This window comes from Zalophus californianus, chromosome 12 (assembly GCF_009762305.2).
Source record: "Zalophus californianus isolate mZalCal1 chromosome 12, mZalCal1.pri.v2, whole genome shotgun sequence".
NCBI classification, from domain to species: domain Eukaryota; kingdom Metazoa; phylum Chordata; class Mammalia; order Carnivora; family Otariidae; genus Zalophus; species Zalophus californianus.
This window is the reverse complement of record NC_045606.1, coordinates 97,369,420-97,386,503: the sequence shown is the minus strand read 5'-3', so window position 1 is coordinate 97,386,503 and position 17,084 is coordinate 97,369,420. Positions and strand designations below refer to the sequence as shown.

The 17,084-nt window shown below is 36.6% G+C and overlaps 2 protein-coding genes across 2 annotated transcripts in view; both read right to left on the bottom strand.

Moving 5' to 3' along the window:
* Positions 1-17,084, bottom strand: part of CNTNAP2 (contactin associated protein 2) — a 2,031,041-nt gene that overhangs the window by 1,562,218 nt on the left and 451,739 nt on the right. The window lies entirely within an intron of this gene.
* On the bottom strand, positions 16,070-16,321 carry LOC113911583 (NADH dehydrogenase [ubiquinone] 1 alpha subcomplex subunit 3-like). Its single transcript, XM_035723373.1, has one exon. The coding sequence runs from the start codon at positions 16,319-16,321 to the stop codon at positions 16,070-16,072; it is 252 nt and encodes an 83-aa protein (XP_035579266.1).

The window sequence follows — 17,084 nt, the reverse complement described above, 5'->3', positions numbered from 1 at the left end:
TACGTTTATGTATATATTCTCCATTGACATTTTAAAATATTGATGGGGAATATAAGAGAACATTGGATACATGGAGATTTCATTATCAATAATTTTTTGTAACATAGACACACAATCATACACTCACTATACTAGAAAGTATTCAGATTATACACAATTCTTTCTTATCAAGCTTAAATTAAGATTAGAAACTCTAAGTCAATATATTTCATAATGGAATTAGGCAGGGTTTTCACTTATATTTAAGGTCTGCTGGACTTCACTCATGCAATATTTGTTTTTATTATTTATAAGCACCCATAAATTGGCCCTCTCACAATAGAATAATACAGATATAATGAGTTGATTTGTAAACCAGTATTTTTTAAATTTTATTTTAATTTGATGCTATTTTGTTAAGATTTTGGATGTCTTACAACAAAAAATTTGCTTAGAAACAGAATGCAACATAATTTTGCTTTAAGAGTTAACTAGGCAATTTTAGAAAAGTAAAAATTCATTACTGTTAATTTTTTTATTGTTAATATCTATTGCCTTTAGAAATGACAGGTCATTCATTTTGTGCTTTGTGTGTGTACATGTGTGCACGCTATTGCTTCAATTAGATAAAGTATCACAAGTTTCAAGCTCAGAAATTGGAATTTGAACAAAAATACAATGCATATCTTTGGTAGAAATGAGAAATGATTCATCCATTTCCTATCTAGTGCATGGAAGATAAATAACCTCTCATCATTTAATATGTGGCTCATGAGATATGTATTGTGAGTGTAGCATTGTAACTAATAAGACAGGGTTCTTTTGCAGCTTTGAGTTCCCAGTAGCATCCCAGCTTTTGTGGGTACATGAGGAATAAATTATTCCTTTGTAGGAGAATTCATTACCAGTCACTGATAGCTCATGGCTGAATTACTTACGGGAATTACTGGAACCATATTTTTCTGAATAAAAAAAATGATCTTTTCAAAACCAACCTTTTGCTGACATGTTTAACAATCAAATAATTGTCTGGAATATTTACTTTCTCATATGTCTTTGCCAGTCTTCCCTTTTGACTGCATTTAGGAATTTTAAAAAATGCTTTATTTTATTTGAAAGAAAATATTCCTCAATTTACTAAATGGAACTTGTTCAAATATATAGAATTTGTACCTCTCAGGCTAATAATAGGCAATTAATTTGAAAAAATTTGGGGTTTTAAATAATAAGCTTGTGTTTTATATTTAAAACATTCTATGATACCTTTGTCATTGTGTTTCAAGTTTAAGTTTTTGAGTTGAGGAAGATGCTCTCCTAGGTCATTCATTTCCGACCCCTAACTTGAAACTCTTACTTGTTTTCCCCTTAAAGTGTTCTGTTCCAACACCCTACATTCTTTCTATATCTCTATTCCAAAGAAATTGTTTTAGCTCCTCCCTAGTTTCATGTCCCTTTTTTCCCAGAGAGTCAGGTACCTAGCTAGCCTCCTCCACCATCTACTTAAGAGTAAAACACTACAGGGTTGCCTGGGTGGCTCAGTCAGTTAAGGCCCAGATCCTGGTCTCAAGATCATGAGATTGAATCCTGGTTAAGCATCCAACTCTTGGTTTCAGATCAGGTCCTGATCTCAGGTCATGCTCAGCATGGAGTCAGCTTGGGATTCTCTCTGCCCCTCCCCCTGCTCATGATCTCTTTCTCTCTCTCAAGTAAATAAAATCTTAAAAAAAAGAGTAAAACACTACATCCTGAGACTTATCATCTTTTACCACATGTGGCAATCTTCAGAGCAATGAATTTCAAATGCTATACTATCTATAATATTCAAAGCAGACTCATAATTAATATAAATAATAATGTACTTTGATAAAGTTCTTATATGAATATATTTGGAAACCTATTAGCATAATTCAGATCTTTGCATATATATTTAATCTTGGTCTCTGCTATTTGTTTTATGCAGACAGTTTTTCTTTATTCCTCTTCCAGAGTTACATGATTTAGAAGATATATTTAACAGAGCAAACACGTGTGTTAGTAAATGATGGCACAAGAATTTTCATTAGTTCACAGGATAAAAACAGAAGGCTGTTAGAGATGTATTCCACGTTCACGAGTTGGAAGACTCTATTGTTAAATGTCAATTCTTCCCATATTGACCTACAGATCTGACACAATTCCAATAAAAATTTCAGCAAATTCTCTTCTAGACATGACAAACTATTTCTAAAATTTATATGGAAAAGAAAAAGACAGGCCAGCCAACACAATAATGAAGAAGAGAAAAAAGTTGGAAGATTTAGACTACTAGATTTCAAGATATAGTTTAAAGCTACAGTAGTCAAGACTGTGAGGTATTGGCAAAACAATGGATACATAGATCAACAGAACAGAGTAGGAAGCCCAGAAATCAACCCATGCAAGCACAATTAACTGATCTTTGACAAAAGCAATTCAATGGAGAAAGAATAATCATTTTCTTCTGTTGATAGGTGCAGAAAAAAAAAAGGTTCTTGGATGTGCATATATAAAATAATAATAGTAATAATAATAATAACCTGGATTATACATCTTATACAGTTTAACTCAAAATTGATCATAGACCTAAATGTAAAATTACAAAAAATGATTAAGCCACCTGGAAGAAAACATAAGATAAAATCTATGTGTCCTTGGATTTGGGGATGAAATTTAAATACAATACTAAAAGCATGATCTACGAAAAAAACTGGTAAGTTGGACTTCATTAAAATTTTAAAAACTCTGCTTTTCAAAAGACATTGTTAAGAGAATTAAAAGGCAAAGCACAGATTGGGACAAAGTATTTGAAAAAACATATCTTAAAAAGTACTTGTTATCCAAATTAAACAAAAAAATCTTAAAACTCAGGCATAAGAAAACAAGCAACACAATAAATAAACAGACTATATGAACAGATACTTTATCAAAGAGGATATAAAGATGACAAGTATATATGGGAAAGGCTCAATATCATTTGTTAAGTCAATGCCCATTAAAACAATTCTGAGACGCCTCAATGCACCTACTAGGATAGCCAACATAAAAACCTGAGAATATAAATTCCTAATGAGAATGAGAAGCAACAAGAGCTTTCATTCTTTGTTGGTAGGAATGCAAAATGGCACAGCCACTTTTCAAGACAGTTTGATAGCTTCTTATAAAGCTAAAGATAGTCTTACCATATAAGCCAGGAGTCACCTTCCTAGGTATTTACCCAACTGAACTGAAAACTTACGTACATATGTGCACACACACTCTGCCCATCAGTGTTTTTAGCAGCTTCACTCATAATTGGCAAAAACTGGAAGAAACCAAGATGTCCTTCAGTAGATGAATGATACAAGTGCACAACTGATTAAAAAAAAAAAAGAAGAAGAAGCTAACAAAGACTCCAGTCAGGGAAGACTATATAATTTATGCTTCCATTTATATGACCTCCTGAAAAATACAAAACTGCAGACAGAATGAACAGATCAGTGAGCGACAGGGAGGCCTGGGGAGAGGGTGTGGATACGTAAAGCACAAGAGGTCTTGTCAGGGCACTTAAACTCTGCTGTATGATACCATAATGGTGACTAGAGGACACTTTATATTTGTCACCACCCATAGAACTTTACAAAAGTGTGAACCTTAATATATGCAAATTTAAAAATTATTTAGGAGGTCATGGGATCCACGGATGGAATACAGAATGTGACAAGATAATCTAACTCATGAAAATGTATGAATGAACCTCACTGATGTGGGAGTGGGGGCGGGGCAAGATGCTGACCTAGGTGATCTTGGAAATGAGTAGGATCTATAAAACTGAAGTTGAAAGAAACTGCACATAAACACTGTATTCCAGCTGATAAACTTATTCCCCAAGTAAGTACAAGTCAGCAATTCTGAAACTACCATCCCTGCAGAGAGGAATTGAACAATTAATTAAATGGATAGAGGATGGCTTTTTTTCTCCCCGGCTGCTTGAAGCCTCGCCACCATCATGAACGACACAGTAACTATCCGGACCAGGAAGTTCCTGACTAACCGACTACTTCAGCGGAAACAGATGGTCATTGATGTTCTTCACCCTGGAAAGGCAACGGTACCTAAGACAGAAATTCGGGAAAAACTAGCCAAAATGTACAAGACCACACCAGATGTCATATTTGTGTTTGGATTCAGAACCCATTTTGGTGGTGGCAAGACAACCGGCTTTGGCATGATCTATGATTCTTTGGATTATGCAAAGAAAAATGAACCCAAACACAGACTTGCAAGACATGGCCTGTATGAGAAGAAAAAGACACCAAGAAAACAGCGAAAGGAACGTAAGAACAGAATGAAGAAAGTCAGGGGGACTGCAAAAGCCAACGTTGGTGCTGGCAAAAAGAAGTGAGCTGGAGATTGGACAACAGAAGGAGTAAAGATGCTGCAGTGGCTTTATCTGTGGTGGTTGTGCAGATTTTTCATGAGAGGATCAATAAACTAAGAATGTTAATATAAAAAAAAATGGATAGAGGATGGTGGGGTACCGGTTTCCCTCTGTTGGGGTGGTACTTTACAGACAATGAAGGGGAGGAGGGTAGAATGGTTGCTGTGATAATGGATTATAGATGGAGAAATCAGTGTGAATGCATAGCTAGCTTAATATAGATACCAATTAATAGACACAGATGTAGATAGATATACAGATTGATATAGAGATTTATAGATATACATACATACATACGAATTAGCACATACGCATATATTTTCTTGCTCTGTCAAATGAGAGGGGCCAGAAGCAATCACATTCCCGTATCAGTGAGGATACCAAGCACCCAGATCTTGATTTTCAGTGCCATTCTCCAATAAAAGGAACCAGGATTCCTTAGAGAAATGATGATTCTAAAACTGGGGCAGAAGATTTACAAGATAAGCCTGATGCATCCTTGAGTCCCAGAAAGTTAAGGAAGTACTTTAAAACACCCTGCAATGATGAGGGTATTACAAAAAGAAACAGGACAACTAAAGCTCTCCCAGTGGCCAGAACTGGAACAATTAGAGCAACAAAGTAAATAAAGCAGTAAGAGATTATAACCCAAACTATAAAATCAATATTCATGTGCTCATACAGATATAAAGAATTGGTTACATAAATGGGGCGAATAGACAGATTTCCCATGCAGAACCATTCCAGGTGATATGTAGATACCGTTCCTTCAAAAAAGGTGGGATGTAATCCCTCCCCCCACCCACTTAAATGTGGCCTGCACATAATAACTTCATTCCAAAGAGTAAGTATAGTATGGAAAGGGTCTGCTTTACAGTGGAAAAACCTAACAAACTCTATCTCAGCTAAGTAATTAAGATTAATACCAGTAGTGGAAAGTCATACTGATAGTATGCATCTTAGATACCAAGTGATAAGAACAACATTTTACTTGTGTGATCTTCCTCTCCAAAACCCATAACGGCCAGTGTAATCATGAGAAAAACATCAGACCCATCCCAATTGATGGCCATTCTACAAAACATTCTATAGCATTCCTCAAAACTGTCAGGGTCATCAAATGGAAGATAAGTCTGAGAAACTGTCACAGCCCAAAGAATCCTAATGAGACATAATGACAAAATACAGTAAGTAAGCTGGATGGGATGCTGGGACAGAAAATGAATCTGGTAAAACTTAAGGAAGTCTGAATAACTATCGGGCATAATAATGATGTATGAATATTGCTTTATTAATTGGGACGAATTAATAACACAGGTAAGATGTTAATAATATAGGATTCTGGTCATCGGTGATAGGAGAAATGAAATATAAGGGCTCTCTGTACTATGTTCACAACTTTCCTATAAATCTAAATCAATTCTGAAATAAAAAGTTTATTTTAAAAAGATGCTGCAAAATCTTATACTGGCATATAACAAAATGGGAGAGAAGTGAGGTTCTTTATCACCATCTTTCTTACACTCCACTCCAGATTGGCATCTGCTACTTGTAAAAAACCGAGTAAAAGTCAAGACTAACATGACAGATATCAGTTCATTGTGACTAAATAAGGAAAGCTTTAAAAATAAAAAGAGTAAGAGATGATACAGTGAATGGAGAAGAAAAAATATTCCAAATTTCGCGATTCTGGAATGATGTAAAAGGTCAATTTCCTTCTCTCTTACCACTTGCTATTTAAAATTCCTTGGTTTTCCAAAAAAAATTATTCAATTAAACCACAGGCATGAAGTAAGGTTATAAAGAACAGAAACCTGAAGAAAAGTGAGTGTACATAGCAACCAGTTAATAAATAATGTATAGCACTACACTTTTCAACATGCTCTCTGATATTTCATCTCAACTGGTCATCACAATATTCTTCTGTTGCAGTATCCTATTTTCAGGGTATGTCAAGCTAAATGTGACATAATACGTGTGGAACATATAGGACTTAACTTCAAGGATTTATAAAAAGCCTGTACGAATTAGCATAGCATATTTATTTATAAACATCACCCATCCTCTGCATCTTATGATGTAGATAGATTTATGAGGACACAGGTCCTCATAAAATTCTCCATCCATAGTCCCGTTGGTAATATTGATTAACCTCTGTCAGTCCCTACTTCTCACAGAAAGAACAGAAATGCTAAAGAAATGCCTTGGGATTTCAAGGCTATCAGCAACATTTATAGGACAAGAGGTGAAGGAGCTAGCTAGTAATTATCAATGCATGGCTCCACATCTCGATCAAGAACCTGACTTTTTGGACCATCTACCATGCATTTCTGCCAGCCACACACACTCCCGTAGTCACAGTGAGGGTGTAGGTTTCAGCGTGTTTCAGCTGGTGTCATGTACATGCTATGTCAGAGGCAGGAAAAATGCAGTCATGGCACAGCCAAATCAGACTCACAAATCCTTATTAATTTTGTGATACTCAATTCTTTTTTCACTATTTGTAGAAAGAAGAATCAGGACTACAGGCACTCTAATTCTAGAATGATAGAATTACATGCTAAGAATCATTGAGTAGATGTCTTTTACACGAATAACGAAGATCAACAAGGATACAGAATCTGGCCCAATTCATACAGGGGTTAACATTAACAGAAATCATAACCCTGTCTCTTAACGGTTCTGTAAAATAAATTTTCTACTACTTCTTTAAATGTTACACAAAGTTCAATCAGAGAAAGATGATTATCATATGGCTTCACTCATATGTGAAATATAAGAAACAGTGCAGAAGATCACAGGGGAAGGGAGGGAAAACTGAATGGGAAGTCATCAGAAAGGGAAAAAAAACAGGAGAGATTCTTAATCACAGGGAACAAACTGAGGGGTTGCTGGAGGAGAGGGAGGTGGGGGAATGGGGTAACTGGGGGCATTAAGGAAGGAATGTGAGGTAATGAGCACTGGGTGTTATATAAGACGGATGAATCACTGATCTCTACCTCCCATATATTCCACATAATTATATGTTAATTAACTGAATTTAAATAAAAAGTGAAAAAAATGAAAAAGAAATAAAAGCAGCTCTATTAGCAGAAAAATAAATAAATGTGACACAAAATGTGTAGTGATAATAATGAAGGGAGAATATTTTTCTTCATACAGTATTGTGAGTTTGGGTTTAATCCATCATTACAGTTTGGTTTACCTTATGTTTAACAAACAGCGTTGAAGATACAAAAAAAAAAAAGACAACAATAATTTAAATATTATACCCTATCCTCAGCTACTTAATACCAAAATTAGCCATGTAACTTCTATGTTGCTTTCTTTACATTGTTGAGAATATTAAAAACCACTTTTATTATTATTTTTTTTAATTTTAGGAAATTTACTTGTATTTTTCTGTTTATATCAGGTTTGACAGTTATCTTTACCTCCTATGGCTTGAATTACTTTGCATAAACATACATTTTTTCCAACGCCTAAGTTGAGATTCAAGTCAAATAATTATTCTTAAAAACAAAACTAGCATTCTGCTCTTATCGATTAAAACAAGAACGCTTGTGCTTATTAAGTGTAGAGTTGCTTTGTTGCCTTAGACTGAATTTTAGAAATGGGTTAATCATGCTTTGCATTTTGGAAAATACATTTATCCATATTTATGGGAACATTCTTCCTGAAAATAATAGTCATGTTCATCTCTTAGATATCAGTATAGCATAGTACAGTAGACTGTAAATAATTTGAAAGCATTATCCTAAAATAGTACATAGAAAAAAAAAATCTAAAATGTAAAATTTGCAAGCTTTGTCTTAATTGGTCAGGATTTTGAGAAAAACAGCACAATTTATAAATCAAAAATATAAGAGTTAAAAATATTGAACCTCCTTATTATATCAATCTCTTTCAACTTCTCCCAGAAAGCACCTGTGAAACACGTGATTTTTCTTCAGAGCTGTAGCCCATAAAATAATTGAACTTTTCAGGAGGCAGCATGTCTGCTCCTTGCTTAGCAGCAAATCTGAAGGTTCAAGGAGGTGATAAACATTCATCTGCTTCTTAAAGAGTTTATTTTTAAAACTTGTTTCCTCTCCTCTTCTTTCTTTTTATCAACCCCGAACACAAGATAAGCAAATCACATAAAAACCCCACAAAATAAAAATCAAATAATTATCATAAATGAGACATGCAGATATTACCAACTAACCTCACAAAACAATGTATTGTTTCTTTAAACTATTCATTTTACTATAGTCATTTTTATATTTGCTGCTTTATTAAGCTGTTTGCATTCTGAAGAACCTGAGAAATTTTATTTTCCATACTTGACTTTCACAGCTTCGTAAAAGAAAAATAACATTTGTCTTACCTTCCTCAGGAGAATTTTTTTAAATGCCATATTTCTTGATATTTTAAGTGTGTTTTTGCCCAATCATGCATCACGGTTTTAGCATCTTTACATCTGCCAACAGATCAGCTTTTTACCTTTCAAAGATCCTAAACTATACCTTTTTAAAAAATATTTTTTAAAAGATTTATTTATTTTAAAGAGAGAGAGAGAGAGAGAGCAAGTGCAGGAACACAGGGAGGGGCAGAGGGAGAGAGAAAATCCCAAGGAGACTCCTGGCTGAGCATGGAGCCCGCTGCAGGGCTCCATCCCACAACCCCGAAATCATGACCTGAGCCAAAATCAAGAGTCGGATGCTTAACCAACTGAGCCACCCAGGTGCCCCCCTAAACCATCCTTCTATATATGAACAACTTCATGGCTAGATAAACCATTATTTCAAGTTTACGTGTAACTTTGGTTTTTATTTAAGGGACAAGTTTGCTTCATAAAAAATGGTATTCAGAACTGGTAGAGGTAATGAGTCCCAGAATTATGAAGCAAAGAATTCCAGACAAAAGCAAGCTTTCAAGGTATTACAATTCAGTGATTCTTAAGATGTTCTGAATAACAGCCTCCTTTGAGAATCCGATTAAAAACTATGTTCTCTCTCCCAGAAAACCATGCAGGTCAACACATTTTTGCATGCAGTTCCAACACATTTGAAGCACACCCTGGAAGTCTATTCATCGACCCCAGGTTGTAGAATTTGGGGTATTGGTCAAGTTCCTCATTTTTAGACAAAGGAACATCGTTCCTCACAGGTTAAATGGCTTCCCAAGGTTAAGCTGCTAGTCACAGTTAAAGGTGGGACACACACAGGTTTCCCGAAACCAGCACTTTTTCTGTTATGCCCAATATTATAATGATAGTCAACTAGAAAGAAGCATTTACAAAAATTAAACCCACTTTACAACTTTAGGTTGTGTTCCATTATAATAAAGTACACCTAGTCTCATCACTGCATGTTTCATTACAAGAGATAATTGTGTAGAGATCCTGATTCCCCAGTGGGTTTAACTGCCCCTGATACAGAGCAGCTGCTCTGTAAATGTCTCTTGAATTTCAAATGAATGGACCTGCTTTGGCAAGACTGTTGGAAAACGGGCTCAAGTGTACTGCTACAGAAGATGATAGTTTCCCTGAGAAGCCAGGAGTTTAAAGAGTAAATCACATCAGGAAGAATTAAATAGGTGTGAAGATGTTAGCTTATGGTCAAGAAAGCCTCCCCTCCATCAGATTAATTTTCTTCTTCGATATATTGATTCACAGAATTGTTGGAGACTACAGAGTAATATAATCCAAATTCATGTCCAGTGCGCTCTGAGAAATTCCATCCCATCTGAACCAATACAGCAATGCGGGTTTCGGTCATGGAGAGATGGAGAGGTAACTTTGCCTCAGTATGTGATTTTGGTTAGAAAGTCCATTCTTATATTGAACAAGTATCATCTTTACTACGGACTTCACTTACTTGCCTAAATTCTTCCACTGAGACCAAACATACAGAAAAAATTCCTTTATTCTGTGTCTCTGCCTCCCTCTCTACTCTCTCTCTCTCTCTCTCTCTCTCTCTCACACACACACACACACACACACACACACACACAAAGCTATGGTATTTGGAATTATTCTGTGGTTCATTTTCCAAATTTACAGCAAGTTATTTTAAAATCTTACCTTCTTTGAACACAATTCAATGACTTTTCCTCATGACTTTGCTTTTCTCAACTATGCTCCTTGGTTTGATTTTCTCTTACTCCTCATCTTTTTTTATTTTACCTTCCAATTTTATTCTCATCCCCTCTTACTTTCGCAGACCCTCCACCCTTTCCCTTCTCCTTCTTTTGCTATGTTGAAAAAACAACAACAACACTGGTGATCATTCATGAAATGAGATGGCAATTCTGATGTCTGCAGCTAGAATTATAAATTGAGTCGAATCCTTCAGAAGATCTTGAACAAAATGTGTGAGTGCTAATTTTCTTTGGGGGAAAGGAAACAGGGGGAGAAGGAAGTCAGCAAAGTAAGTTTTTGAGCAAGTTATTGCTACAGGCACCTGAAGAACTTTGGAACACAATCCCACTGGACAACTCTGGAGACCATGGAGACTATGTCTTAGTGTTATCCCCACCGAAGAGCAAAGGAAGTAGAATATTTATCCAGAATGCTGTCAGTCATTGATCAAGGCTGCTCCCCAGTGATACAAACGGCTGGCATTACTGTCTGCCCTTTTGATAAGCCAGATTCCTGGGCCAGAAAAGCTTTTAGAAAGAGTCTCAGGTGCTTCCAGTTGGAATGTACAGGAATGGTGTGTGCAGACGAGATATGAGTGAGGCACCAACAGCACCTGCAACAAATTACTTCCTTACTATATTCTAGAACTTGTTTAATATGTAAGTGAAACTTGACCTCCAATGCAACATAGACTTTCATATCTTATTTCTATATTTACTGTTTCATTGAGGAAATCCCTTGGCCCCTCTGACTGGCTCTGATACGTACACTGGTGGATCTAGTGATTTATAAGGAGGTCCAGTGGTCCTTGTGCCTATTCAGGGGCATAACTGGCGAAACTCAGAAGTGACATTTCTAGTTTTATCCTGGCCTGGAAACAATGTGCAAAGAATGGGTCTTGCAGTTGTACGGACCTAGTTTTTCAGCTTAAATTTGGTTAATGATGGTGGACTCCAGTGCAACTTACCTAATTTCTTTTCAGCCTCAGTGTCCTCATCTTTTAGAAAGAGGTAATAATAGAACACACTTGTTTTTAGCACTAACAGAGACAAAGTAAAGCAAGCAGAAAAACACAATTTTGGTACTTAGTAGATGTTCAACTCTTGGTGGTTACTTCCATCAGCCCCATGCCCCTCTACCTCAAATCACCAAGATTAGGATTTTACAACAGATAGAATTAAAATAGTAACATTTGGCTGTCACTTTTCTAAATTAAAAAAGGTCTCATTGTATTTTCTTTTATTATATATGTTCTTATAATCTGAAATATGGATATAGACCTTAGTTGGATGTGAAGAATGGTGGATAGAAAATTAAAAATAAATCACCCAGGTTTTTTATTTGTATGATAATGGCCACACTTCACTGGTTTATGCAACGCTCCCCTCCTGAACTTCAATTTTTCCAGGTCACTCAAGTGTGTGGTATTTTATAACTTTAAAATTGTTGTAGTAAATTGCAATTGAGCCTAGTTTTCTTCTCCAGTATGACTATACATCGTAACAGGCCATATTGACTTACTGTCTTTTTTACAGGAATGTAGAGAAACAGATGGCACAGCATACAAGTCTATAGGTTTTATATTTAGCTGGATGGATATACTAGAACGGGGTAAATCCCCAGTAGACATGAGTGTGGTCCTTTTCTCCATCACTGCATCACCTCTGCACACCTGAGGAGCAATCATATTCCCTATATTCCCTTTTTTCCTGATGTTTCTGGTTTCTCTGTTCTATTTTAAGCTGCCTAGGTAGAAAAATTTTTACTAAGTTTCCTAATCAACTTTGTCCATGAACTTACAGAATCAGTGAAATTCATACTTTGCCAACACTTATATATGTTTCCTTAACTTCTAATTGAGGAGGCACATAAACACAGCTTATGTAAAAATAAAGTCTTTCTTTTTTTTTAAGATTTTATTTATTTGAGAGAGAGAGAATGAGAGATAGAGAGCTCGAGAGGGTAGAGGGTCAGAGGGAGAAGCAGACTCCCTGCTGAGCAGGAAGCCCAATGCGGGACTAGATCCCGGGACTCCAGGATCATGACCTGAGCCGAAGGCAGTCGCTTAACCAACTGAGCCACCCAGATGCCCAAAAATAAAGTCTTTCTATAGACTACAGCCCATAGCTTAATCAGTTATTGGTCAATTTACTTTTTTTACATCGTGACCATTTAAATAGTTTTAAAAGAATCTCTAATTAGCAGGAAATAGAAGGTTAACTACAGTAAAAACAAAAAATTATACTAATGTATTGCTTTAAAATTAAATGGGATTTACAGGATATCATAATAAAAGCTTAAAATATATTTAAGTATACAAAAGGGAGACTAGCAACTGAGAAATAAATGTTATTCCATGATGATAACAGAACAAAGTGTCTACAATCCAAAAACATTATAAAAGAAATGAATTATTTTTCTTTACAGTCAATGATTTTAGGAAAATATCTACCTTCTACTTGTTTCTTAGACATATAGGTTAGAGATCTAAAATTTATTCAATAGAAAAATGTAAAAGGTAAACTGAATGGATCCATAAAGATCATCTAATCTATATTCATTTTTGGTCCAAAATGATAGTCACAAACCACTATTACCACCAAGCATGTGTTATATAGCTAGTTCAAATGGAGAGATTTTATAAGTATAAAATATACCCTGAAGTTGGAAGACTTAATTTTAAAAAGTCAAATATTCCACTAAATTTTTATATTGCTTTTATGTTCAAATGATATTTTATATATACTAAATTGAGTAAAATGTATTCATAAAATTAATTTTATCTTTACTCAGTTTTGAATGTGGCTACTAGAAACTTAAAATAATAATATTTTAAATAATAGATTAAATACCATATCCCAGAACAGGCTGCAAACAAGAGATTTCAAAATGAGCCTCCGAGTACATGAAGGATGGCTGCTCAGGAGATGCATCCAGTGAGCTTGCTTATTTACAAGATGGTCCAATTCTGACATTTGTGTTTGCAGCTACTACTCTACAGAGCTCAGCATAAAGCTTGGAGCCCTTATCTGATACAATAATGATGACGTCTTATTTTTGTGCAAGAAAGTGTTAAGCACATATTTGTCCTCCTGACTCATCTATGAATAAGAATACTCTTTTCTATGTCATAACGAGCAGGGAACAGGGAAGTTTGAACAAATTCTCATAGTGAGACATCTGAAAGATGATTTTGCAAACAAGACTAGTTCTGTTTGGCCTGAGGACCACACAGGTCTGCCTGAGATGCCAGGCAGGGCAGGTCGGCTGGAACGCAGGGCTATCTATGCTGAAGGCAGCGTACATATGAAAACCACTGCCTTTGTGTAAAACCCACCTAAAGTTTTACGAGACGGTGTAATTTAAGTCACGCGTTCTCTTGCCTAGTTTTACTGGCAGCCCTTCCCATTAAAGGGAGAAACAGCATACAAAAGAGAAATTTCCACTATTACTCTGAAGCATCTATCTTAAACATATATAAGAAGTGTCCTTCATGGAAAAATGTAAAAATTAGAGTGCCATAGGATTCCTATTTCAGTAACCATGCATCTGCTTTCTTTCTCCTCAGATATTTCCAACAGTAGGCCTCAATTACTTCCACATCGGAAGGGGCTGCAAATTTTAAGAAGTACTCGGTGTTCTTTCCCCTTCCACAGCATTTCTACAAATAATGGAATAAAATATTTTTCCAACGAACGCCTTAGTGGTTTATTAACTTTTAAACCAAAATACATAAGTAGCTTTGCTTATAGATTCACAAGTATCATTTTAATACTCCTTAAAATAATTAAAAGTTTTATTGGCAATTCTGCTTCCATTTTTGATGCTCTTTTAGCTTGTTTTAAATTCCTGATTCAAATCCCAGAGGTTGGAACTTTCTCATTTGCATTAATATACTTTCTTCTTAAACATATGAGACTCACTAAATTAATGTGTAAACAGCATCGGGGCACCTGGGGCTCAAGGCAAGAACATAATTACTCTGGAGAGAGAACATTTTCAGAACATATTCTAATTCAAAATAGGTTTACCTGCTAATGTGCTAACAGATGACTAGCACCGTTTCTAGGAGCACTACTTGACTTAATATGTTCAGAGACCAGACTTATGTTGAAAATAACTAAGACCTTTTAGGGTCTAGATTTGCAGGAATCAAGATTATTTTGGAAGAAGATACTAATTAGGAGGGAAATGAGACCATGTCTCAAAAACAGGATTTATAATATGGATGAAGTCTGAGATAATAATAGGATGTTGCAATCAAGTTAACTACCTTTACTAATGCTGAATTTACTGGGATTTTTTGCCCTTGACTCTGAAGCTGACAATATCTACCTAGAGTATCACAGTCTTTTAAATCTTGCTATACCTTAAGCATCACCACACCTCACGCCAAAATCGAACACACAAATGGGCACAAGACAAAGCCAGTCTTCATATTTAGACACCCACACGTCCTCCGTACCTCTCAGACTTGAATCTTTTCTCCCCTGCCGCATCAAGTCTTCCAAAACTGCTCTACCTGGGCGCTCCCCATGTTCCAGATCTTTCCAATCTCTTGATTTCCATATATATATAGATAGATCCTTCCCCACAATGACCTGCTTTCTGCTAGGAGACAATCTGAAAATAAACCCATTTAAATGTGTGAATGGGTATGTAGAGTCCACATATCTCCAGGTGTGTTAATTTAATAAGTATTATCTGACGATGATATATTTTTCAGTAATCCTATTTTTTTCTCAATTTTAGCAGTGCATAGGACCCACCTGAAGATCATAGTTTAACAGATATAGAACCTTTACTGGACATAAAAATCACCTGGAGGTCTTGTGAAGTCTCAGATTGCCAGGCTCCACCCCCAGAGTTTCCGATTTGCTAGGTCTGGGGCAAGGCCCACCTTTTCACAGTCCTAATATGCACTCAGATTGTGTTGTGGCTGCTGGTGGAGGAAAGCATGCTTTGAGAACCACCGACGGGTCTGCATTTAAATTTACGAGATCTCCAGCTGACTCCTATATTAGCCAGTATTATGATAAACTTTTCTAATCACATGTAGGAAGTCCTGTAGTGGGCATTCCTGAACTAGGCCATGTTAAATGTATTTGTTGTTGTTCTTAGGGACAGAAACTTTGTTTTTCTCAAAATGTAACACATATCACACACTCTACTTAGGAATAATTCTGTTCACTTGTACTTTTTTTTAATAAGATTTATTTAATTGAGAAAGAGCGAGGGAGATTGAGAGAGCTCGCATGAGCGCAGGGGACAGGGGAGGGCAGAGGGAGACGGAGAATCTTGAGCAGTCTCCACACCCAGCAAGGAGCCTAAGGTGGGGCTCGATCTCACAACCCTGAGGTCATGACCGGAGCTGAAATCAAGAGTCAGCTGCTTAACCGACTGAGCCACCCAGGAGCCCCCACCTGAACGTATTTCTTAACCAACTACTATTTTCTATTTCCTCCCCCCACCCCCGCTTTTCGCATTTTATTGGCTCAGGGGAGGGGCCTCCTCCATGTCACCAGAGGTGCTCACAAGTTCCCCAGCCACTCCAAGCTTGGGCCCTGGGGGTCCTGGGCGTGGCTGGGCACGTCGGGCACGTTCCCATCATCTCCGAGAGGTACTGGATAGTTGTAGGGCGTGGCCTGGTTGATCATGCCGGCATATTTGAAGGGGCTGAGGGTGGGCAGAATTAGAGCGAGGCCCCTGATGGTGAAGGACACGACCAGCACCTGCTCCTTGGCCCAGGCATCCTTGAGGAAGGTGGCGAGTCTCCCAGCCATCTTGGTCACAGCGACCCTATTTTCTATTTCTGGACAAACTTCTATACCATGACCAAAAAAATCTCTGATCTATAGAAGCCATATCATCTTAGGTATGTGAACAAAAATTATGTACTAGGCTTTCTTCAAAGAGCTCAAATGTTTTAATTTCATCACGACATTGATGGCAAATAGATTGAAATTTAATTTTCAAATGCAGATTGTATGGATCCATAATCACAATATTCACAGCAGAATATTATGACATTATAATATCAGGGTAGCACATCAGGAATCTTATTTTCAGGATGACCCTTGGATCTTGTGAAAAAAATTGTGAAGTCCCATTTGTGAGTGAGAGACAATACCTCACAATCCCAAAACCATCAAATGTGAATAAATGCTGCTTTAGCTATGGGGTGGGCCAAGTACAGGAAATGTATTCACCTTACCATAGAGAAGACAAAATAACACCAGCTGATCAACAGAATAAAATGCATGTGAGGGGCACCTGGGTGGCTCAGTCGGTTAAGCCTTTGTCTTTAGCTCAGGTCATGATCCCAGGGTCCTGAGATCAAGTCCTGCATCTGGCTCCCTGCTCAGCAGGGGTGGTGGGGTGTCTGCTCCTTCTTCTCCCTCTGCTCCTCCTGCCTGCTTGTGTTCTCTCTCAAATAAATAAATAAATCTTTAAAATAAAAATACAAATAAAAAATGCATGTGAGTGTAGCACTAGATACTTTTTGATGAAGATCTCTGACCATGGAATGAAAAGCTAATTTAATCA

Coding starts and splice junctions, on each gene's coding strand:
- LOC113911583 (XM_035723373.1), bottom strand. CDS start 16,321: ATGGCTGGGAGACTCGCCACCTTCCTCAAGGATGCCTGGGCCAAGGAG.